We start from the raw sequence: 23,986 nt of genomic DNA, 5'->3' as shown, positions 1-23,986 counted from the left end.
TAGAAAGAAGGAAGAAGAGCAGGCTAAATAAAGTCATTCTTCATAAGGCGTCACATAGTTGGAATTCACTTGTACAAGAAGCAGCAATGACCACCAACTTAGATGGCTTTAAAAGAGGACTGGGCACACCTGTGGAAGATGAGGCTATCAACGTCTACTGGAGACAGAACGCTTCTGAATACCAGTTGCTGGAAAACAAAGGAAGGGGGAGCATTGTTGCTTGTTGGCTTCCTAGGCTAGGGGCATCTAGAGAACAGGATGCTGCCTTAGATGGGCCACTGGCCTCATCCAGCAAGGCTCTCCTTGTGTTCTTAACACATAATTAAATCACATTTGTTAATTAAATTAATCATAAGTGGCATGAACACACAACAGCCCTCAGAAGAACTCCACTCTTCCACAAACTAATTAAAACACAATCAACATTGCAAGCTTCATGTGCATTATGAATGCAGAACATAAAATATTGAGGCTAGGGCCCTAAGCACGGCAATGTGGAAGCAAGCGTCACTGAAGTAACGGGATTTAAAAATAAAATAAAACAGAGTTGTTTGAGCAACAGACCAGTTTCTAAAGCCCAGTTGGATAACAGTTGCTTTGCTCCACTCCAGGGATGAAGCCTGTAGCCCTCCACATTTTACAAGCTATGTTGGCTGGGCGTGACCTAAAGGGCCACAGCTTCTCCACCTCCACACTATCCCTCTTCCCTTCTTCTCTTCCCATCCCTCCCACACATGCCTAACATGGCGCTTTTTACTTTGACTCTGACCCTCCAGATGTAGTAGGACTGCAGTTCCCATCAACCTTAACCAATACAGCCAATGGTCAGCTACCTACAGGAAATGAAAAGACCTGATATTTTTCAAACTATTTTTTATTATTTTTCAGTTTCAACAGCAGGCCCATGTCCAAGAAGTCAGCAGACACACACACAAAAACACACCTCCCCAAATCGCTCGGGAAAAGAGATGTATCTTTGCTCAAGTAGCAGCAGTGTGGAGAAGCTCAGTTGCCACGACATGTGGCAGTTACTGCTCCTCTAGCACCCAGAAGTCTTGAACAATCTTTAAGGTCACTCATCCTAAACCAAGAATTGGGGCAAGGTGGTAGCGGTCTCCAAGGCCACCAAAGCAAGGGATCTCCCCTACTTGGGGGGATGGTGGTACCATATTTCAGAGGTGCTCTTTTAAAGTGAAATCCTGCCTCTGCCAGCATATGGCAAGAGAGAGGGGATCCTGCCTTGTCCTGGCTGAACCTTCGCCAAAGACTGCAGGGGTAGTTCCATCTCTTGGCCGATAACCTCCAAGGAGAATTGGTCATTCTGCTGCCAAAGGCAAGAAGTGCAGAGTCACAAAGTCTGCCCTCCACCTCCAATGGGTCTCAGTGGCTTTAGCAATCCTCCAGTGGAAGCAAAAGTAGGATGAAGCTGGCGAGATTGGCGGAGAAGTCATTGGCTGGGTTCGGTGGGCTCAAAAAATGACAAAACCAGGAAACTAACAATCAAGACCGCATGGAACCAATCAAAAGCCCCACCCGTCAAACAGGACAGCTCTGCTAGTTCTTCTCAGGACGGTTCCGGTTGAGCACAGCTTTGGGAGCAAATTCCAGCTTGTCCTTGAGGCTGACCACCTGGGTGAGGTCCTTTCCTGCACTCTCCTGAAGCTTGCGGTCTTCGCGCCTCTCCGAGATGCTCTTCTCATCCTCAGGTGGCTGAGGGGGTGGCTGGCCACGGATGAACCACTCAAGGTGGTAGCCCACCGCCCCAACCACAAAGGCCACAGGGAAGGTGACGTAAGGGGCGTAGGCCCGCACTGTTGCCCACAGAACTGGCCACATGGCTCCTGCGGGTCCTGCGGACATGAAAGGAGAGCATGTGAGTTAAGCGTTCTTACCAGATCCTGTCTTCTGAGATGTAAAAGGAATCAGAGCTTAAGCAATTTCTACGAATACTTTTTGGTGGTACTCCTGGTGCTGGCTTTTAATAGCAGGGGCTGAGCAGCCATTTTCAGAGATCACTGGGTATTTTTATGGTCAGAGCTGGATTCCAGAGGAGTAGGACAAACAAGGACAGCCTGATTGCTCTTTAAAAAAATTAACTCTACAAATGAACCTGCAACAAAAGGTTGCACTGTGGAGAGCTACACCTTCTTCCAGGATATTTTATCCCCACTCCTTTACAGTTTTCCACCCTCAATGGTCAGCCAGCATTCCATGCCCACTGAGCATGTTCAGCCCTAGGGGGGGGCGTTCCCCATGGTTTTTCCCCTCTATTTTTTTTGTTCTTCTGAAAACTTAGTCCCTCCGTCTTGCATGTGGATGGTGTCATTTGCCTGTATGGCTATCTGGCACTCAGATAATTGAGACTGATAATACAATTAAGCCTTTAAGATGCCACAAGACTCTCTTGTTGTTTTTACTGGATCACTGTTTGAAGTGCTGTCACCCACCCTGGCCTCGCAGTTTGCAAAGAGCTGGAAATAAAAATGAATTTATTTATCTAGAGCAGAATTACCATCTCCAGCATAACTCGTAATTCACAAACATACAGAAGCTGTTCAATGCTGTTCAATCTTCCTGCCCTCCTTCTGGGCTGGTCTGAAGCATCTGGCTGGCCCCTGGCCAACCCCACCTCTTCTCAAGAAGGCTGTTCACACATTCAGATATGTTAATCCTCAAGTATCAATCAAACACACACACACACACACACACACTTGATTAGATCTTTTGGTAGCTTACACTGGTTCTCAACTCTGCCAGTTTAGGATTCCCCTAGAAGGCGGCAGCAACATGCTTACTTAACCAAAGAAATTTACTGTTTAGGAGTAAAATATTTACCACCAAAAATTTAAGCACTCTACAGTTTTGTGGGACAGAGTTGAATTGATTTCCACAAGTTTACATTAGGGTAGCGAACTCTGTCCTACTAAGGCTTATCAGGATTCTTCCCCTTAACTTGAGTCAAGGCTCACTGTTTCAGTAGAAGGCCTTTCCTTCCAAATAACTCTGGGGCCACATTCACACTATACATTTAAAGCACTATGATACACTTTAAACAGTCATGGCTCCCTGCAATGAATCATGGGAGCTGTAGTTTGAAGAGTGCTAAGAGTTGCCAGAAGACCCCCTATTCCCCTCAAAGACCTACAATTTCCAGAGCGGTTTAACAGTCAATCCCTCTTCAAAGGGAACTCTAGGAATTTCAGCTATGGGGGGGATTGAGATCTCCTAACAACTCCTTACAATTCCCAGAATTCTTTGGGTGAAGCCATAACTTTTTATATAAAAAGTGGCATCATAGCACTTTAAATGCACTTGTGGAATTATTTACTGAATTTATTATCTTGCCCTTCCTCCCCAAGGGAGGCACACAATACAAAAACAAGGCAAAGGGCATTCTAGAACAGTTAAAATATTCTATTAAAAAAAGCAGCTACAGTTAAAATCATTCTTCAATCCAATGATCTCTCAGGGTTGCCAGATTAAAGTGGCCAGGCTTCTGAGCCACAGGAGTGAGGGGTTTCCAGTCCAACCTCATCCACCCCAGGACTTCTGGGTGGGAAGCGGGGAGGAGGGGAACCCCAACCCTGCAGTTGTCCCTGCAGGGGAGGAGAAAGGACTTGACAAGGTCAGCAGAGGAGCTTCTTGCTCACTTCCAAAGTGTTTCAGCGCCATCTGAATCCACCTCCCCTACACACACTCCCAGTGCCGGATTTCCATATAAGCTAAACAAGCTATAGCTTAGGACCCCACTCTCTTGGGGGCCCCAAAAAAATTAAAGGGGAAAAAACCTGGATGTACATTTCCAAAATATAAGATAAAAAGCAAATAAAATAAAACCTACATACAGCAACAGTGTTTTGCGTTGTGTAGGCTCCTATGATGTAAGTAATGGGCCCCGCCTGCTAGCCTGCTCCCTAAATTACTTTGATAACGTGTTTTGTTATGTGCAAATGGCTTTAGATACCTATTAGGTCCCTAAATTACCACATAGCATATTCAACACAAAAAACAGCGGCAATCTGTTGTTGACAAAGGACAGCTGGACATATAAAGGGCCCCATTACCTTCAGTAGCTTAGGGCCTCATCAAACCTAAATCCGGCCCTGCACACACCTCACCTCCGAGACACCCACCGACTCGAGTCTCGCCAAACTCCTAAGGCCCAACTATTTCCCATCGCTATTGGGCCACAGCGATGCCATGGGAGCGGCAGACAAAACCTCCTTGGGCTTCAGCACACTCAGGTCCCCCACCCTGCGCACCCCGGAACTAGGAGACACCTGGCCGGGGACCCTAAGCCTGGGTCCAACGCGAGTGCGCACGGAGGGCGCCGGCTGCTTTCCCCTCCTGCTCCCGACGCCGCTCCCCGACCCCCGACTCACCTCCGCCGCCACCGAGCCAGGCCGCCCGCCCGCCCTGCTTGAACTTGATCCGGCGCGCCGCCGCCGTGCGCCCTGCCTGGCCGCCGCCTCCTTCCCCGGCCGTGGCGCTCGCTTCCTGCCGCAGCTCCATTGGCCGCCGCGCTTCTCCCGCCGGCGCTCATTGGCGGCCCTCGAGGAGGAGGAGGCGGCCAGGCCGACCCGAGAGGAAGCGGAGCCGAGCCCGAAACGGCCGCTGGAACCGGGGCTCCGCCGGGCGGAGCTGGCTGAGCCTCGGAACCTCTTCTCCGCGGCGCCGCTATTAAGTCATTTCCCTATCGCACAGCCTCGCAGTGCAAACGTACCACCACCTTACTGAATTGTTTCCATAATTCAGATGATATCTAATATTTCTAACGGGTCGACAGGGCTACCTACGTTTTAATGCAATCGGATACGTGCCTGCTGAAAGATAAAATCCCACTGAGTTTCGTTTCGCAAGTGTTGGTTTTATCGGCATATTATTATGAATTTTTTAGATTTTATATAAACCGCCTGGAGGTTTGTTTGTTTAATTGAGCGATGTATATGTCTTATTTACTAAAAAAAGTGGGGGGGGGGGAGAGAAAGTAGTGAAATGGATAAGGTTGTGAGTGAAGTCTATTGATCACAGGGTTTTCACCAATTACATCTGTATAAATTTGCAAATGAACTTCCTTATTTATTTTGGTAGTGAGGCTGCAATTATTTACTCAGCTTTAAGCCCCATGGGAATCCTGTGGGACTTGATCTTGGGAAGCGTGCATAGGATCGCAACATCAGAGTGCAATCCGATACGTGTCTATTCAGGAGTAAGCCCCGCTGAGTTTAGTGGGTCTGACTCCCCGGTGAGTGCATCGGGTTGTGGAGCATTCCTTATCGTAGCGATCACCAGACCTTTCGGACTACCGTTACTATAATGCCTGTTGGCTGTGTTTACAGCGCCTGTTGGGAGTTGTAGTTCAAAAAATCGGACTACAGGCCATGGAAGGCTTTTCACCAACCAATGTGCAGTTTGACTTCCCTGTTTATTTTAAGGAAGTGGCAACGTAGAATGAATGTATCTATGAGACTGGTTGATGGTTAAATATTTTGATCTAATATTTTGCTAGGACAGCAGATGTTTTATTTTTGCATTTTTAAAAAAGTTATTTATTTTTCTTTTGTTTGTAAATTAGTGGATAGCAGACACCCTCTTATTGTTTAAATCAAACACAACCTTAGACAGGTTTGATTAATGAAAACTATGGTTAATGGGCTAAGGCTGCCAAAGGCTGCAATCCTCTGTGTCTCTATTCCAAAGCCTGTCATTCTTATATTTACAGCTTTCATCCAGTGAAACAAAGGTTCTCCTCCCTCAACATTCTGTCTTCACAACTACCCTGTGAGGTAGGTTCAGTTGCTGTGTACACACCATACATTTAAAACACATGGCTTCTTTAAAGGATCCTGGGAACTTTAGTTTTTTAAGGGTGCCAGGGCCAGAAGCTCTGTGAGGGGTAAACTTAAGTTTGCAGGATTCCTTGGGGGGAAACCATGTGCATTAAATGTATTGGGGCTGTATTCGAGTAAATCATTGCACTAGCAGAAGCCAGTGCAATGGGATTTCCCTTCATGCTCCCCCCACCCCAGCCACCCTCAATTTGCTTGGGAGGGTCAGACGAATCCCCAGGGGGGAGTGCATTTTGCTGGGCAAGCTGTGTTGCATCAAGTCCACAGTGTACTGTATATGTATTATCCAGCAGGGGCATCCCACAAGGCGAGGTGAAGCCATTTGCCTTGGGTAGCAGATCCGCCCCACCCGGCCCTGCTCTTGCGTCTCTGCCACAGTGCGCTTGCCCTCACTGCTGATGGCCCTGCCATCCAGTGAGGTTAATGACTGAATGGGAATCTGGGTTTCCACCGCCCTGCTTTTGAACTCTAGCCACCACACTGGCTTTTAATGGGGTTTTCTTCTGAGCAGACAGGTATGGAATAGCTTTCATTTGTCCTGCAACACTTCCTCTATGCTAACACCAGAGGGGCTGTGATACAACAAAAGCGGGATGAAAATAAACCAGAACTTTTGTGGTATGAAAAGTTGAAAAATTCAAGCCGGAAGTTAATGGGATATGCACTGAAGCAGTGAGATTGCCCCCAAACATTTACAGGTGCAAATAATACTGAAAGCGCGATCATGTTTGACCCCTCTGATAGCATCTCGAGAACAAATCATTGTTAATGCACAATAAAAGGGACATAAGAACTTCCTGCAGGAACAAAGCCAATGGCACATGTAGTCCAGCATCCTGTTCTCACAATGACCCACCAGATGCCCCTGTGGGAAACGCACAAGCAAGACCTGAGCTCAAGCGCACTCTCCCCTCTTGTGGTTTCCAGCAAGCTCAATGTTAAAACAAAAAGGGGGGTTCTGTGGGTGGCACTGGTAGGACCCCCCACCTCTTTGTGTTATATTGTGCTCTCTTAAAATGGTCTTTCCGGATGCTCTTTGTGGGTGAATTTGGTTAGCGTGTGGTTTTGCGTGACTAGACTCCTGAGTCGTATTTTATCAGCTGTCCCTGTTCAGGAGGTGCAAAGGGTTTACATAGTGACACATTAGTGCCGTACCATGTCAAAGCATTCAGACATCCTATCACCTCAGAGTTCTTCCTGAGGAAGAATTATCACCTCAGTCAGTGCCCTGGATAGCTGTCTGAAGTCCTGTCTACACATGGGGCGGAATGAGCTGGAGGAATTAATGAGTTGATGGGGTGAACTATATATACTGCTCCACACAGTAAGTGGGGGTTGCTATATTGAAATGCCTCTTCCCCACCTCCACCCCCCCCCCCAAAAAAACCCAAAGTGCAAGTAAAAAAAGCTAGCACCTCAGGGAAATAGAATCCAACCCAGCTATGTCCCTGGCACACTAATTTTCTACTTGCGAGGAGCATTGAGTAGCATAGGGGAGCATGCAGGAACTTGAGGCCCTGTCAGGAACCCTGAAGCGGCGCAGTTTGTTCCATCCCCTTGGGACTCTACAGTCCCACCACTCCACCGCCCCACACTATTCTACTGCATGTGCAGAAGAGGCTTGGGCCCTGCTGTCATTTGCCCCACACTCCTCGGCTGCTGCGCTCTGCACAGCAGGGCCAGGCGACGGATCAAACGTGTGGGAGGGCAGTGTGACAATCTGTCTCTTTCCCTGAGAGTCCCCAGCCTCTCATCCGAAAGCACCAGCTCAAAACAAAGCAAGCACTAATTAGCCAATTAGGGGCACAGAGGCAGGGAAATTGGGAGTGGGGGAGATCCCGAGGGGGCTTGCCTCCCTGACAGCCTTGTCAGCTCCTCCACAGCAGCTTCCCCTGCAAGGGGGGGGCACTTGTGGGCACCCCCGCCCCTTCCTCCCCTGGGCAGCTGTACTCCACGTGACCCTTCTAAGAAAGGCGGTGCAGGGAGGGAGAAATCTCTGCTCTGGGGGCTCCAATTAATTGAATCTTGGAAAGAAAAAGAAAGGAAGAAACTATCAAGGAAACTTCCAAAGTCAAAGCTCACATCTTCCCTTTAACTGTCTTTCTGCAGCTGCAGTCCAGCTATGAAAGCACAAGAAGAGGCTGCCTAATACTTCGTCAGATCTTGCATTCTAGCTCTGAAGTGCCCACACTGACTGGCAGTGGCTCTCCAGGGTTTCAGACAGGGAGACTCTCCCAGCCCTACCTAAAGATACCAGGGACCTAGGATCTTCTGCATGCAAGGCAGAGGCTCTACCTCTTGGTTAAGGCCCTTTCTCTATGGCCATTGGTCCACTTGGCTCATCATGGTCTACATCAGAGGCAGCGAACCACCCCATTCATTTCATTTTATTTTCTCTACTAATACAACACAGTTTGACACCTGCTGGTTCAGAAATACTTGTCAGGCTGTTTGGGGAAGTCTCACATTTTTGTTTAAATTTCCAGTCTTCTGTCTTTGTATTTACCGCCCCCTTAATTTGGGTGGCCTTGTTTTGCTTACTAGCCGTTCGGCACACTCAGCCACTCTATTTTACTGTTAGAGAGGGGACAGTTTACAAGGAGCCTGTTTATTTCAGTGGCTTTGGCAAGCCTCTTGTCTATAGGAAACATTCAAAGTGGCTAACAAACTCCATGTAATGCAACAGAAATGAATAAAATACAGTCATACCTCTGGTTACAAACGCTTCAGGTTGCATTTTTTTTGGGTTACGGACCCACCAAAACCCGGAAGTACTGGAATGGGTTACTTCCGGGTTTTGGCAGTCACGCATGCACAGAAGCACTTAATCGCGCTTTGCACAGAAGCGCCAAATCGCAACCCACGTGTGCGCAGCTGCGGGTTGCGAACGCTGCAGGTTGCGATTGTGCATTCCGCACAGATCACGTTCACAACCCGAGCGTCCACTGTACAGAAATAAATAGCAGCATCAATGGAACAAGAACACAGCAGCACCAGGAGCCTATCAAATATCATAATGACAATCAGCAACTAAAAGCTTGTGAGGAAAACACGAGTCTTGAGTGCCTTTCTTTGCTAGGTAGGTTGGAAATAGATGAGTAGAACATAAAGGAATGTAAATTGACAGCAGGTTCTGCAAAGAGCTGAGGAAGAGCTGAGCCCAGTAGTAGGGCACCCACTCGGCATGCAGAAAGATCCCCAGGTTTGAACCCCAGCATCTCCATTCCCTGTTGAAAAACCTGAAGATGTATTGCCATCAAGTACTGAGTTGCTGCTGTTGTTACTTAATGAATCACCTTTTACATATGTCTGAAGGCAATTTGCAAACATGCCATTAAAAATGGCTATAGATAGTTTTTTTGGGGGGGAATCACACCTAAGTCAGAAACCTTTTCATCCAGCTGGAAAAGCTTGTTGAAACAAACATGTCTTTGGTTGTTTCCAGAGAGTGGGTGCCTATGGTGTAACTCAGCAGGGCTGCTGTTCCACAGAATGGGGCAGCCACTGAAAACTGTGGAGTGGGCTTCTAATATTTTGGGGACTTTAAGCAAACCATGCTTAAAGTCCAAAAAACCATGGTCACCTCTACATTGCAGTCTCTCAAGTAACCTAGTTCTGAGCTGCATAGGGCCTGCATATGTTAGTACCCAAACCTTGAACTTGGGTAGATGCACCAATGATCTAACTCTGTATACGGCAGCTTCCTGTGTTCCTATAAAACAAATGTCATATTCTTTTAGCAATTAGTCCATAGATGTACATCCTTCTTTCCCCACTCCAACAGCAAATTATGTTAGAGTTGCCAAAATGACACCCCTAAAAGCAAATAAAGCAGGAATGGAGAGCCTGTAATCCTCCAGATGTTTGTGGACTACAAATCCCGTCATCCCTGGGCATACTGGCTATGGATAATGGGAGCTGGAGTCCAGCAGTATCAGGAGAAGCACAGGTTCCCCACGGCTGAAACAAAGTAACCCCAGAGGAGCAGTACCACAAGTAGAAGACCAGACAATCCCAAAAAATTGAGGTCCTGGTGAAGTTTGCTAAACTCGGACCTAGAAATGAAGTTCCGGGGCATTGCTCCAGCCCCGTGAACAGCAACAGCAGGGTATTGGTGTTGTTGGCGTTGGTAAAGTATCAGAATGGGCACAAGAAGTGGGCTGCATTTGACTTGCCAGATCACAAATTGAGCAGGCTTCATGAATGGGATTATGAGCTGCTGCTAACAATCTCAGGGATCGAATGATCTCACCAGTTCTTAAGTTAATATATAAGGGGTTAATATTTAAATCCTCTCCCAAGGGATCAACACCCAACATGTGATCCATCCACTCTTTCATAATATGAAGGAAACATTCAAACTTGGAGCAGATTGGCATCGCTGCTTTGACTGTGCATGAATTTTTCAAAGCCCCAAATTAAATTTTCATTCTAATTTATGTAGTTGTGATAAAGGAGGGCTTGGATGGAAGCAACGGATGATCTAGTTATCTCTCTGTATATCTCCAGTCGGTCCCCCACTTAGTAACAACCGACTCCTCCTTAGTTACCGTATCTGCTCCATTTGCACAGAGACTGGAGAGAGCCTGAAAGGGTGGGTGTTGGGGGTGAGAGAGATGGAGGGAGGCCTAGCAGCACATAAACCTGAAGCCAAGAAGGCATTTTGCACATGCTCAGAAGCTGTGAGCCCTGCATCTTATACTAAGGAGTCCATTGTTTCCACTATCCCATTTTCTTATTTGTTTTATTAATATGGAGAGGAAGAGAAAAGAAAAATTAGGAAATTGGAAGGAGAAAGAAAAATATAAGAAAAGTATTCATCATCATCAAATAATGCTAATCACCATCAGTTCATATTGCAAGTACTGTGACCATCACAATGTGAATCTTAAATTAAACATATGAGTTTAATCAGCACTTCAGATATCCAAATAGATGTCCATGTGAGATTGAAACCTATATGAAAGCCCTTTGAGCGTAGCCAGGGCAGTGAGGTCCTCAAACCATTGCATAATAGATCGTGGCAGTGCTATTTTTCTAGATAAAGAGGTGCCAGAACTCCCTTGTTCTCTTATCATGGCAATGGCACCCACCTGAGAAGTTCCGGCTGGGGGAAAAACCCCTGGATGATGGGCATTTATCTTTCCAGGCTCAAAATACAGTATAAGTCTATTAGCCACCATAAAAGCTCATAGGTCCACTTAAAAGAAACACCAGCACACGTTGGCACTAGGCAGCCATCATCCCATCTTTTGGAAATGAATAACATAAAGATGTATCTGGTTTTGTCAGACCTGAAAAAGCTGCAGTGTCAAGTGAAAGATATCTTGGATGCTGTCTTATAGTCCATCTAGCCCAGTATTGTTGACCAGCAGTGGATCCCCAGGATTTGAGAAAAGGATCTCACTCAGTCCCTGCCTTTTCTGGAGGGTGAGAGCCCCTCCATCCACTGACAAGATGGGATGCAGTGCAGGAAGCTCCCCTTTCTCCTGGGATTAAGCCCAATTCCACCTTCCCTCCCCCTCCTTTTTTTAATGCAGGAACCTTGTACAACTCTTAATAACATGGCACTGGAAATGGAAGGAAACTGTTCCCGTCTTTCAGGCTTCATTTTATCGCTAACGGCAAGTCACAGAATGGTACACAGCAATGCTTTATGTTGTCTTGTTTGCAAGGGAGAGTGATGCTGGCTTTGGGTAAGCATGTGTGCCTTCATACTCATGTCAGCTATCCATGATTTTTTGACTATAGCTCCCATCAGTCCTATCCAGGGACTGCCTAGGCCTGATGGGAATTCTGGTCCAAACTTTCTGGCTGAGGAGGGGCTCGAACCCTGGTCTCCCTGGTCCTAGTCCAACACGCTAACCACTACACCACATGGGGTCAGCATGCTCCTTGCTTTGTCATACGACACTTGACCTGAGAAGATGGGCAGGCTATTATGAAAATAGTTAGAGAGAGGGGAGAATTTCAATTAAGTTTGTATTTCAGGGCCAACCTAGCTAGATTTGCACTTTCCAAAACAATACAGCACCGAAACAGAGCCACCTTTCGAAACTTGGCACTTATCTGTATTTTGTAGCAAAATTCTTCAGCCAACAATGTGTCCAAACATTAAAATACTGGGGTAAAATATTATTGAAAATAACATACAAAAATGTGTTGTTTCAGGCAAAATTGCATTGCAGATTATGTACACTCTCTGCGCAATCTCTGTTGAGCGATGCGAGATTCCAGGGGTCTTGGTGTCCTTTGGAATGAGGTATGACTGAGCCTAGTGTCTTTATGACATATGGTTTATTTACCTCTATTTACACCTGAGTTTTACAGAGAGAGAGTTCACGGCAGTTGCATCCTAAGAGGAGCTTGTTCTTCCCAGCAGTGCAACAATGGATCTAGAAGCATCCTAAATGCCACCCCCCTGTATCTCTGGCTGCTGCCCTTCAGTCCCACATGGAGTTCTGCCCACCTCCCCCTTCTTCCCAGCAGCCCCTGCAGAAAGCAACTCCTCCCCTTCCGCTTCCAGCATCCAGCCCCTCCTCCCCCGTCACCCTGACCGCCTCTGTTTCTCTGTTTCTCATTGCAAAGGGCATTGTCTCTTTCCTGTTGCTTACATCATGCCTGTGGTTAACCTACCCCAAAAAGCTACTGGGCAGAGGGTCTGATGTTTTGCAGATGGCTTACCATTATCAAACAAACCAGGCCATTACCAGCCTTTTGTTTCTTCAGCACCCACCCCCAGCAAGCCGACACTCTGAATTTATGAGTTTGCTTGAATTCTAACCATTCAGTGAATGTAGAGATTATTAAAAGAATCATAACAATATATTAGACAAAACTGCATACAGATGGGTGCTTATTAAGAGAAATGTGAGCTAAAATGCTGGTTAATTCTTTCATGAGGATTTTTTTTTTTAAAAAAAAATGGCAAATTGATGTAGAACTGAACTTAAGATGGAAAAATGAGAAACAGAGATAAACAGAAACTGAAAATGTCCCCATCTCTAGTCACAGGTGGTGTTTGTTCCACATAACTAAAGCAAATTCTATTTCTGTTCCCCCACAGGCCAAATAAGATGCATTCTGTGCAGAGTCCAGGAGAAAAAACAAACATAATTTGGGAGCTCACAGCTTTGCCGGCTAATGGGAGTCATTCTCCAAAACATGGAGGGCACCAGGTTGGCAAAGGCTGATCTGGTTCTGTAGGTAGGAGTAATCAAAACAGGAGGGATTTGCCATGCTGTGCCAGACAAACAGTCCACCTAGCTCAGTGTTTTGTTGTCTGACAGTGGCCCAAAGCATCCTGGGAAATGTTGGTAGAGCAATCAGATACAATACAGGGTAGGGACTCCTTATTGGCAGGGCCACCATTTTTGAATCCTGGGGGAATGGGAGGCAAGGATTTGTTTATCATATTGATATCCCACCTTCCTTCCATCATGTAATGGCAATGGTGTAGAACAGGGGTAGCCAATATGGGGGTTCCCTCCAGATGTTTTCAACTACAGTTCTCACCTGCCCCAGCCAGCATAGCCAGCAGTCAGGAATTGCGGGTGTTGCAGTCCACAACATCTGGAGGGCACCATGTTGGCTGTTCCTCCACTATCCTGGTGTCCTCTGGAGGTTTGGCTGATAGGTGCTGCAGCCCAAAACATCTGAAGGGCACTAAACTGGCATAGAGCTGCTAAAGTAATCTGACCCAGATTTGCTGGGCTTCCCTCAGGATATTCCATCATGGTCCTCCAGTATATCAGAAACCTTCATTGGGATTGCATCATAGGGAGGTGAACAAAGAACCCTAGATTGGCTAGGCTGAATAATGATGGGCTGAGTAGCTCTTTTTTTCTTTTCTTTTTTTTTGCATTCTCTTTCTTTAGTAGTGCACAGTCAGGGCTTAAGGAGTTGATTACCTCTTTGCACTCTGGGCCAGCGATCACTGTAATTATTATTATTAGCAAATTATATGGCATATTGAAAAGGGAGGCAGGCGCTGACGAAAGGAATAAACGGGGAATAATTGAACAGCAAGTCTCGCACATGCCTGGAAAGAATTTTACTTCTTCTGCTCTCTAGGAGTGACAGCTAAAAGTTTAAGGGCAGGGGGGGCCTTTGCCCTGCTCCTTGCTCTGTTGGGGTATCTGTCTCTCTCTCCAGTGCCAGCTTTTGGGCAATGTGGGCGCCCACAGAGGGCACTGAGCTGAGGCGGGTCAAAATTGAAAAGAGAAGATCCATAATTGAGACTATCCATTTGTGAGCGCCACATTTTGCCCTTGCACAAGGTGCCATATTTAATTGCCAAAGTCCACACCTGATGAACTCTCTTTTACTTAGTTACTTTATTCTGCAGGAATTCAAAAGCCAGTTTGAGGAAGCGAATTGGGCTTCTGGAGGGCTTCTGCAATATTTGCATAGTGGTGGCTGGTGAAGGCGCCCCATTCACTCTCCCATCATAAATGGCTATATGAATAAATGGCTTCATGGCTATATGTTCCAGTTTCCCATATATCCAGTTGCACAACCTGCCTTTTCTGACATCTGCCTTGCACAGAACTGGGGCTCACTGCAAGTGGGTGGTGACTTGCCGGCACCTGGCATGCAGAACAGTGAATCAAGCAACCTTGCAGAATCAAACAGCAAGCAGGTAATGTCTCCAGTGATCTTTACAGTCCATGAAAAATATTCCGCAGTTCGTTCTTATGTATATATTCACATTTCTGTTGAGTCTGCTCACGTATCATGGGGGGGGGGGGCTGCCAAATGGAACTCACAAGCAGATAAATAAAAATTGGTTTAGATTATAAGCAGCATGCCCAGGGAGATATTTGCCATTTCAGTTTTATACCTTCCCATAGTTTGGGAATTGGTTATATCTAGTTTAAGGCAGCACTCTTTGTACGTTTGCTTTGATGGACTATGCTCTGCAAATCTCTTGAAAGCAGCTGAACCTGTGTGTGACTTGGCAAGCATGTTTGGTGGGCATGAAAATGGAGTTTCTTGACTCTCCCCCACCCAACTCTTTCTCTCTCTCACACACATACACAAAGACACTCAAAGGAAGAATGGAAAGGCCTGTGTCCCTTGGTCCAAATAATGGGAAAGTGAGTGTGATGCACTAGGATCACAGCTCAGTTGCAGTTCAGTCCCAAGACTTGGTAAGAAATGAGGAGGGAGAAGAGAGAGACCTGGAAAGCAGGTAGCCAGTTATATTGGACATTCAGTACAAGGTGCTATAATAGCGTTGTATACACAGCTCAATGGCACAGCACTTGCTATGCATGCAGAAAGTCTCTGGCTCAGCTCCTATCATCTCCAGTTAGAAGGACCTGATAGCAAGTGACATTCTGCTTGAGACCCTGGATAGTCACTGCCAGTCAGAGTAGACAGCACTGGGCTAAATCAAGGGTGGGAAGACTGTGGTACTCCGGCTGTCATTGGACTGCAGCTCCTGTCAGGTCAGTCAACATGACCAATTATTAATTAATTAATTAAATTTGTAAACCGCTGTTCACTCAAAGATCTCGGGCAGTTCACAGCATCAAAATACAAAATAAAACCACAGAGAACATAATAGAAACAAGAACAAAAACAAAGCAAACCAACAACCCCCCCCCCATCCAATAAATACGTTTTAAAAGGCATAGACTGTTAATCAGCCCAAGGGCTGATTGAAGAGGAACATTTTCACCTGGTGCCTAAAGATGTATAATGGAGGTGCCAATGAGGAAATGCACTCTGCACATAATCAGAAGTACTCTTGTTGTTCTTATGATTTCATCTGTTTCAAAGGTGAAACACAGCCCTGAAAACAGATTTTGGAATTTATATAGGTGACCACTGAAGTTCCAAACACTTATGAATGGCAATTGCTACATAAAGGAACCAACTCCATTCATTGAAAAGGAAAGCAGAGTGTTACTGCCACCACTAGAAGGCACTCTGGCCCAACAGGCCCATTCAAATCTTTCAGCGGAACAGAACAGAGAGCGGGTTAATTTCCATTGACTAACCTGGCGCATCTAATATGAAGCCATCACTTTGAAATACAAAGGGAGGTGAGATTCCTTGAATGTCGTGTCCTGCTTATTAGAGCCAACAGCCAAATTTTGCCTAAAGCGAAATGCTAAAGCAGATACAGATATTCTTGCTTGGATGAAACATACGAAAGGCCAAAAGGATTTCAGTAACATCGTTAAAGGTGGGGTTTAGTCTGTACATCCATAAAAGGCTCCCAAGTTTCACTTAGAGTGAAATTTTGAGGCTGATGTTTAGCCCCCTGCTAAACAACAGGGAGGTTCAAGGAAAATAAAAAGTTTGGACTAGTGACATTTCTCTGGATTGGTTTTTTAAAAAATGGGGGAGGGCATTCCTCATAGCCACCTTGCTAACCCCTTCTTAACACATTTATGCAAAAATGGGTCACCTCCAGACTGTCACTATTTTGGGGTGGGAGGATTCAATCACATACCATTTGGGTTTGCACAATTAAAGTAGATTAAATGGCTCTGGCATAACAAATCAATTTTTTTTTAAAAAAAGAAGCAGGTGGACTTTTCTCAGTTAGGAAAGTAATGGAGAAATGCATCCGAAAGTGTGGGACAACAATTGATAGATAGGAAAATGAGTAATCTCCATGTGCACAAACCCAAATGATAATAACTCAATAAAGACCAGATACGCCCATTGGGACTGGAAGGACAGAAGGCAGAGAGACCAATAGTAGGCAGAGCTAATGTGAGGGACAGTCATCTAATTCTATCCATCCTCTGCCCTCCTGAGTTGTACGTAGCAACCCGGAGACCAAGCAGGAGGAAGCTGGCCTGCAGCAGAACTCTCTTGACTGGTGGTTGTAAGTGACAAGGCAGGTTGGTGTGGATTGGCCCAGGGGAAGGCCGAGGTTGGTGGGGCAGTGCCCCAATTGCCCTAATGGGCCAGCCTCCATGGGTAAAACCTTCCCGCATGCTTCGTGCAAGCATATCGGGACAAATGCTCAATGAACAAGTCATCTGGAGGAGTCCATCAGTTGAAAGAACCAACCCCTCTCATACTGCATTTGCCGTAGGACACAGGCAGCTGCAGAGCCCAGCTTCAAATCCACACTCGGCTACCAAACTCTCCCCAAGTGCCCCTGGGGCAGTTGCTCTCAGCCTAACATTCCTCAAAATTCCCCACTGGGTTGCTGGTGAAATGAGCCACAGGCCCTGTGCTGAGCAAGTGGGAAGACAGGAAAGGTGGAAATCAATTAATTTATCTATTGATTGTGAATAATTTAAACAGGAATTGGCTGTCTCCTATAGAATCAGGCCATTGGTGCGTCTAGCTTTTGTATATACTGTCTGGCAGCAGCTCTCTAGCTGTTTATTTCATACAATTTATTTCATAAAATAAATTTAAGCTGCTGCACATGGAAGTTCCATCTTGCTAGTATAACCAATAACAGTATAACATTAACAGTTCCAAATAATGTCATGTAACCTACTGCCCGTTGGATTGTGGTGGTAAATTAACTGAAATGCACTTCTGAATGCAAGCTTCCCTTAATAAGGGCTTTGGTTTCACCATGTAAGGACATGGACAAAGGGAAAATCTGTGGAGATTTACTTACCCATCATGTGCTTGGTCAGGATAGGGGTGTTAGGTGCACCTAAATGTTGGCTATCTCTGCATGGCAAAGTGATCAAGTGATGGGCTCTCTGAAACCATCCAGACTTCGCCCTACAGATGTGATGCAACAGGGTCAAGCAAACATAAGTTTTCAACATCCCTGAATGAATAAAACCATTAGGTCTCTCCTTCTAGATCAGAACAGCTAAGGCTGCTGTTTTCAACTGAGTTACGTCTTCCAATCTTTAAAGAGATCTGAGGAAGGCAAGTGTTCCACAGGTGCAGTTCTCCATGGGCTTTTGCCAGGGTGTAAAAATACAGACATCTGGCCTGGTTGAAATACACAAGGTCAGCTCTGGGTTGGAAGGGGTGTCCAGCAGAATTCTCTCTGGTAGGCTCCTCATATACCAGCGAGCTACAGTGGCAGGCTGCCAAATAACTTTCCCACAATGCCCAGGAGTGCTTGATGTAATGACTTTCACACTCTGGCATCATGGGAGATTTAAATGGTTGCCCAACACTGTTCCATCCAAGTAAGTTCATGGCTGATTGCCCAGAGCAGGTATCAGTGAGGAATGGCCCTGGTGGAGCATGAGGACACAGGCAGTTGCCTGGTGTTGACACCAGACCTGGGAATATGGCAGCTTTAAGAGCAGTGAAAGCCAAGGATGCCTCAGGCCCCCTAATTCTGAGGCCTGTACCTCAGAAGCAGGGCCAGCCCTCCCATGAGGCAAGGTGAGATGACTGCCTCAAATGGCAGGATCCACCAGGGAAGCAGATCCCAATGCCAATCTTTCTTCCCTCAGCTTGTTCCTAATGTAGATCTTCCCTCACTCCTTCTCCCCTGACACCATTTTGGGGTCTGCCTCATGTGCCAAAATGTCTTGGGAGGCCCTGCTCAGAATGGACGGATGAACAGGAGTAAGGGCAGAAAGCCGGTTCTGGATCTGCCCAGTTCTAGATTCAGACATTGTTAAGAATTTAAGAACATATGAAGAGATTTGCCCAAGTCACAAGGAGAACATCAGAAGAACCTGTGGCCCATCTAGTCCAGCCTCCTGTTCTCATGGTGAATGAGATGCCCTTAATAGGAAGCCCCAAAACAGGAACTGAACACAGCAGCACAGGCCCCACTTGTGATTCTAAGTACTAGCATTCAGAGACATACAGCCTCCACCAATGGAGGTAGAGAAGAGCTATCCTGGCTCGTAGCCATACATAGCCTTCTCCTTCATGAATCTGTCTAATCCTCTTTTAGAGCCATCCAAGTTGGTGACCATCACAGCCTCCTGTGGGAGCAAGTCCCACAGTTTGTGGGCTGTGTGAAGAAGGACTTTCTTTTGTCTGCCCTGAATCTTCCAACATTCAGCTGCATTGCTAATGGAGAGGGAGAAAATATTTCGTCTATCCACTTTCTCCACCTCTTACATAATCTTATAAACTTCTGTCATGTTGCCTCCTCTCTCTGAAACTAACGCCTTTTCTCTAAACTATAAAAGTCCCAAATGCGGCAACCTTTCCTCATAAGGGAGTTTTCCATGCCCTTGAACATTTCAGTTGCCCCTTTCCAGTTCTACAATATCTTTATTTAGTTGGACTCCAACTCCCATCAGCCGCAGCCACCAGGACCAATGCTCAGAGATTATGGGTGTGGCAGTTCAGCCACCCTCTGGTGGACCCATACGAGTGTCATTAAGAGGTGGTCAGTTTTCAGGAAGGAGGTTATGGGTCCTCCCTCTGTCCTTCTGCTCACCTCAACCCACCGCATGCTACCCATTCTCAGCTATGTGTTGCTGCAGGGTCCTATCGCCTGGCAACCACGGGTTGCCTTGCTCAGCCACTTCCATGTTGAGATGATGTTGCTAGGCAACCACCATTTGTTTTATTTATGGGTGTTTAAAATAATAATAACAACAATAACAATAATAATTCTAGTCTGCTTTTCTTCCACAAGGAAGAAAACAGATGACAGTGTAGAAATGTCAAAACAAACTAAAAGAAACAACAGAAGAAAATGGTACAGTGGCCTTTCCCAGGTCATGCTAGCTGAGGCTGATGGGAGTTGTAATGCAAAACATCTGGAGAGAACCTGGTTGGGAAAAGCTGGTCTCGAAAAACATCAGCAGTTAGAACAGAAAGTGTAGTCAATAACGCCCAGGAGGAAGGTAGCATCCTCATTGGTACAACTTCCTCCAAAGGCCTCTTTAATGTCCAGGGTGCTTAAAAGAATGCCTCACCCGCTGCATACCCAACCAATTACTGTATTCTGCAGGAGAGGGAAGGGCCTGCAGATACCATCCCATCAGGAGGTCCGTTCTGCATTATGTCAGAATGGGGCCTTTAGTGTGGTGGCACTTGTCCTTTGGAACACCCTCCCTGTTGCATATCAGACAGAGCAAGTGCCTTCTCTGTGGTCTTTTTGATGCCTGCCAAAGACATTCCTCTTTCAACAAGCCTCCTAAGATATTTATCCCAGTTGTTGCCTGTCTTGGAATCAATTTGATTTATGTATGTCCTGTTGTTTTAAATCGTTTTTAAATCTGTATTTCTCTCATTTTTATATCTGCAACTGATTTTCTACGTTGTGACATTGTAAAACACTTGGAGATGCCTGACACGAAGGGATTCATAAATGAAATAAAGAGGAGGACGTGGCCATGTGTTAATTTTGCACAGGTACGCATATAAAGATGGGGTGATGATAGAGACCTCTGTAGAAAACATTCCTGAGCTTGGGTGGCAGAGCTCTTTGTGCTTTGAGCTGATCCAGCAGGATTCCGTGGTCAAAAGCCACACACACACTGTGCCTTTTCTCCAGATAAAGGTCTAGAAAACAGATATCATTCAAGAGTGCTTGCAGTTGCATTGCCACCAACTTTAAGGTTGTAAGCACAGGAGCATGGCCTTTGTTTTGTGTGCAGATGATCCCTGGCCTCTCCAGGCAGAACCAGAGACAATCTCTTCCCGAACCCCTGGAGAGATGCTACCAGGCAGTGTACTGAACTAGCTGGGCCAATAGTCTGTTCCAATATAGGGCAGCTTCCTGTGTTACTATCAACTTCCCCCCCAAAACAGGTATTAGCAAATGGGCAATAGTTGCCAAAAACCATCAGATCCTGGTCAGGTTTCTTTAGGAGTGGGCCGCATCACCGCCTCCTGGCTGGCCTGCTAGCACTCAATTACCAACCACCTGGCTTTCCTTTCCTTGGCCCTTGTTTCTTGCCTACCTGCCTGCCTCACCCTTCTTTGGCACCAGAGCAGCTTACCCAATGGCAGGCAGAGACCCTTTAGCCGGTCCCATTCCTCAATCAGTTGCTGCTACATAGAAGCTTCAACAAAATCCTTTAGCTCAGGGGTGGGGAGCCTTTTTCAGGTGGTGGGCCACAATCCCTCAAGGACAGTGTTCCAGGAGCCAGTGGTGGATGGGGCCAGAGCAAAAGTGGGAGGAACAATAGGTGTGGCTCTCACTTTGTACAGTAAGCCACACAAAAGACAGAGGTCGACTTCCTTCCACTGCGATCACACCTCTGACCTGGGTAGGGCAGGGTGCTTATAAGCAAGCCAGCAAGCAAGCAAACAAGCAGAACATGGGAAGTAATCTGAATAAGGGGCCTGCTTCTTGTGCTGCAATCTCCTGAACCAAAGCCAAATGAATTTGGAGCATCCGTAGGGTTTAGCATAAATGCCACAGATAATGCCAGGTGCTTGCAGCTAAAGCAAAGGTGAAGAACAACAGGCTCAGCCAGTCAGAGTAGACCCACTGGACTCTCTCTGGGTCACATCCCACCCCAGCCTCCTTGAGTGCTTTTGCCTGGCTGGAAAGTTGAGCTGCAACAATGTCTCTTGCTTGCCTGGATGGAGGCTGGGGAGATGTGTGTGTGAAGATGTTCAAACCAACCTCCAGGGCTGGCCCTCCTGTTAGGCAATGTGAGGCATCAGCCTTAGGCTGACTTTGGGTGTCTTGAAAGGACAGCAGGTGATTTTGTTATTAGGTTTGCAATTATTGCACTTTTCATCACCAGGAAGGAAGACGAGGTGCTTGCTGGATGTTCTGCCTCAGATGCCTAAAGTACCTGGCTGGCCTTGGCTGCTAAGTACCTTGACCTGGGACAGAGAGAGAGCCTGGCTCACTGCTTCAGGCAGCAAAATGTCTTGAGTCGACTCTGCAAACCTCTGTCTTTTGTGTGGCTTACTGTACAAAGTGAGAGCCACACCTGTTGTTCCTCCCACTTTTGCCTCTGGCCCAGTCCACCACTGGCTCCTGGAATACTGTACTTGAGGGAGAAGGCAGGCCCAGAGGAGAAGGCAGTTCCTGCCACCCAGTTCTTCCCAGAGAAAGCTGACTTGATAGCAGCTACAATTTTAGAGTGGAGTCCACACATCCAAAACAGATACTTGGGCTCACACTAAGATAAGTCCTGTGCCCAGAGCATATTCACTCACCTTTCAGTTCTAGAATGAAGTAAAGCCCGGCACCAGCAACTGGCAACGTTGTGATCCCTCCCCCTGGGGCCCTGTTCCCAGCCACTGGGTTGAAGACCTGCCATTTAAAAACTCCCCACAATTCCACAGGTGCAACTTCACTCCAGGGGTTTGTAGGAAACAAGTGCTTGCTGCTCCTGGGGCCCCTTGGAGGAATGACACCATTTGTGCCTTTGCCACAACCAAAGCCAGGGGATCAAAGGGGAGGAAATGTTTTGTTTTGATTGCAGCGCATGATTTATGCTTGCTGGTTGTTTCTTTGATTTGAATGCATCTGTGAATTCGAGATTTGTTTTGTCTGGTGCCTTTTGGAGTTATTTTTATTTATTGCTGTTGGAAATCTGTGCAGCACATGCTACTTAGGCCCTTTGCTCCTATCAGCCTCAGGCCCCTCCATACCCTTTAATCTGGGCCTGGGAACCTGGAAGCCACCTTGCACGGAGTCATTGGTTCATCTGGCTCAGTACGGTCAACACTGCCCTGGGTTTCAGGAATGGGTCCTTCCCAGGCCTACCTGCAGCTGCCCGAAATGGAACCCTGGGCCCTTCTGCATGCATAGCAGGCGCTCTAACACCGAGCCGTGGCTGGAAGCTCATCTTTTAAGGAACACTGAAGACTGCCTTATGCCACTGGCATTGTCTGCACTGGCTGGCAGCAGCTTTCCAGGGTTTAAGGCAGAGAGCCTTGCACACTCCTACCAGAAGATGCTGAGGGCCCTTCTGAGGCCCAAGCAGGTGCTCTGCTACAGAGCTCAGGAGCTCCCCCTGGCGGAAGTGGCTGGAGCCTTTACCCCGCCAGAACCCACTCTCACTTGGCTGAGCTGCGTGTTGGAAGGCCTCCTTCTGAACTGCCCCCACCGCCACCCCACCCCACAGTCCCGAGGGAAAGTCCTCCCCGCTTTGCCAACCCCCAATGGCCAGGCCCTGCCTGGGCGAGACCCGCTGTGCCTTCCCCCTTCCCTTCCTCCTCGTGAGCTTTGATCATCTTCTTTTTCCAACCACGTCTCTTCCTTCCACCACCCCATCCCGAAAAGGCTCTGCCTCTTCCACCACCACCACCACCCCGCCCCATCCTCCCATCCTGCTGCTTCTGTAGCTGTGTAACAAAGCAGAAAAACAGCAGGCAATTTGTTCCGAGTGCCTAAAAATAAGCAGCGCATCCTCGCTTCTTGAATGCAAATCTCTTCTCCCCCCCCCCCCACTCCCCCACTCCCTGCAACATCTCTTGCTCCTGGGCAGGGCTGTTGGAAGGGATGTTCTTACATCGGATCTTTTTTTAAAAAGAAAAGAACAAGATTTTATTTTTTGCTCACACTCTTGTGAGCCATAACGACTCCGGATTCCCATTGCAGATAAGATAAAACAGAGCCCAGGAGAGGAGGGCGGGTTGAGGCGGTGGAGAGAGGGCGGGGAGGGGGCTGCAGGTTCCACGAAGCTCGTGTCGAGATGCACGGCTGGCATTATTAACACGCAAGGCCGGGCCAGTGTGTGTGTGTGTGTGTGTGTGTGTGTGTGTGTGTGTGTTTCGCGTTCGCGTTCACGCGCGTGTGCGTGTGAGTTGCCAGCGATAAAAGGCCGGGATCGTGGCCTTCCGTCAAGGAGAAGTCGTGTAGAGTCTACCTGCCAATCAAAAAGAGAAACCCCCTCCTCCCCCGCTCTGCCCAGTTCCTGGGAAATCCACCTCCGCATCTTCGTGTTGTCCCCTCCCACTCCCACTCAACCGCCCCCCCCCCCTCATTTTCTCTGTGGTTCAGTAAGTAAAGGAACCTCAAGCCTCATCTTCTTACTATTAACCCATAGATCTGCAGTGCAGGGCTGGAGAGGCAGAGAGACAGAGAGCATCTTTGAAGGAAGCATCCACGCCTTCTCCTCTTCTCCAAATCGCCCCCCTCCCCGCCCGGCTTTCTTCCCTAAAACACCTTCCTTCCCATACCTCAGTGCATCGAAGACCAACTTGGATCCTGCCGGCTGGGGTGCTCGTGTGAGTGTGTGGAAGGGCCGCTTCTTCTCAGAAGGACAGACGATATTCACGGAGCAGGGTTTTTTTCCCCCCTG

General features: G+C 47.2%; 1 protein-coding gene and 1 long non-coding RNA gene across 5 annotated transcripts; one reads left to right on the top strand and one right to left on the bottom strand.

The window, feature by feature from the left end:
* Positions 1-856: 856 nt before the first annotated feature.
* Positions 857-23,971, bottom strand: SMIM12 (small integral membrane protein 12). 4 transcript variants are annotated; one of them, XM_081018323.1, is made up of 3 exons: positions 23,865-23,971; positions 17,452-17,561; positions 857-1,850 (listed from the first exon to the last, which is right to left on the bottom strand). In XM_081018323.1, the coding sequence occupies exons 2-3, from the start codon at positions 17,456-17,458 to the stop codon at positions 1,555-1,557; spliced, it is 303 nt and encodes a 100-aa protein (XP_080874449.1). In that variant the 5' UTR covers positions 17,459-17,561; positions 23,865-23,971; the 3' UTR covers positions 857-1,554. The 4 variants fall into 4 exon arrangements, with proteins under 4 accessions (XP_080874449.1, XP_080874448.1, XP_080874447.1 ...); XM_081018322.1 differs by lacking the exon at positions 23,865-23,971 and adding an exon at positions 19,204-19,279; XM_081018321.1 differs by lacking the exons at positions 17,452-17,561; positions 23,865-23,971 and adding an exon at positions 4,383-4,529.
* Positions 4,560-8,535, top strand: LOC308483943. Its single transcript, XR_013989839.1, has 3 exons — positions 4,560-4,919; positions 5,723-5,786; positions 7,959-8,535. It is a non-coding gene; the product is annotated as an uncharacterized lncRNA (long non-coding RNA).
* Positions 23,972-23,986: the final 15 nt, after the last annotated feature.

Source organism: Podarcis pityusensis, assembly GCF_964106645.2.
Source record: "Podarcis pityusensis genome assembly, chromosome: 8".
In the NCBI taxonomy this organism is placed as follows: Eukaryota; Metazoa; Chordata; class Lepidosauria; order Squamata; family Lacertidae; genus Podarcis; species Podarcis pityusensis.
The sequence above is the reverse complement of the archived record's forward strand: the minus strand, read 5'-3'. Positions and strand labels throughout refer to the sequence as shown.

Bases quoted from the DNA above. Each gene is read 5' to 3' on its own strand.
- SMIM12 (XM_081018321.1), bottom strand. From the start codon at position 4,512: ATGGAGCTGCGGCAGGAAGCGAGCGCCACGGCCGGGGAAGGAGGCGGC. The intron at 1,851-4,382 runs GTGAGTCGGGGG...TCATGTCCGCAG, and splicing joins CTGGCTCGGTGGCGGCGGAG to GACCCGCAGGAGCCATGTGG.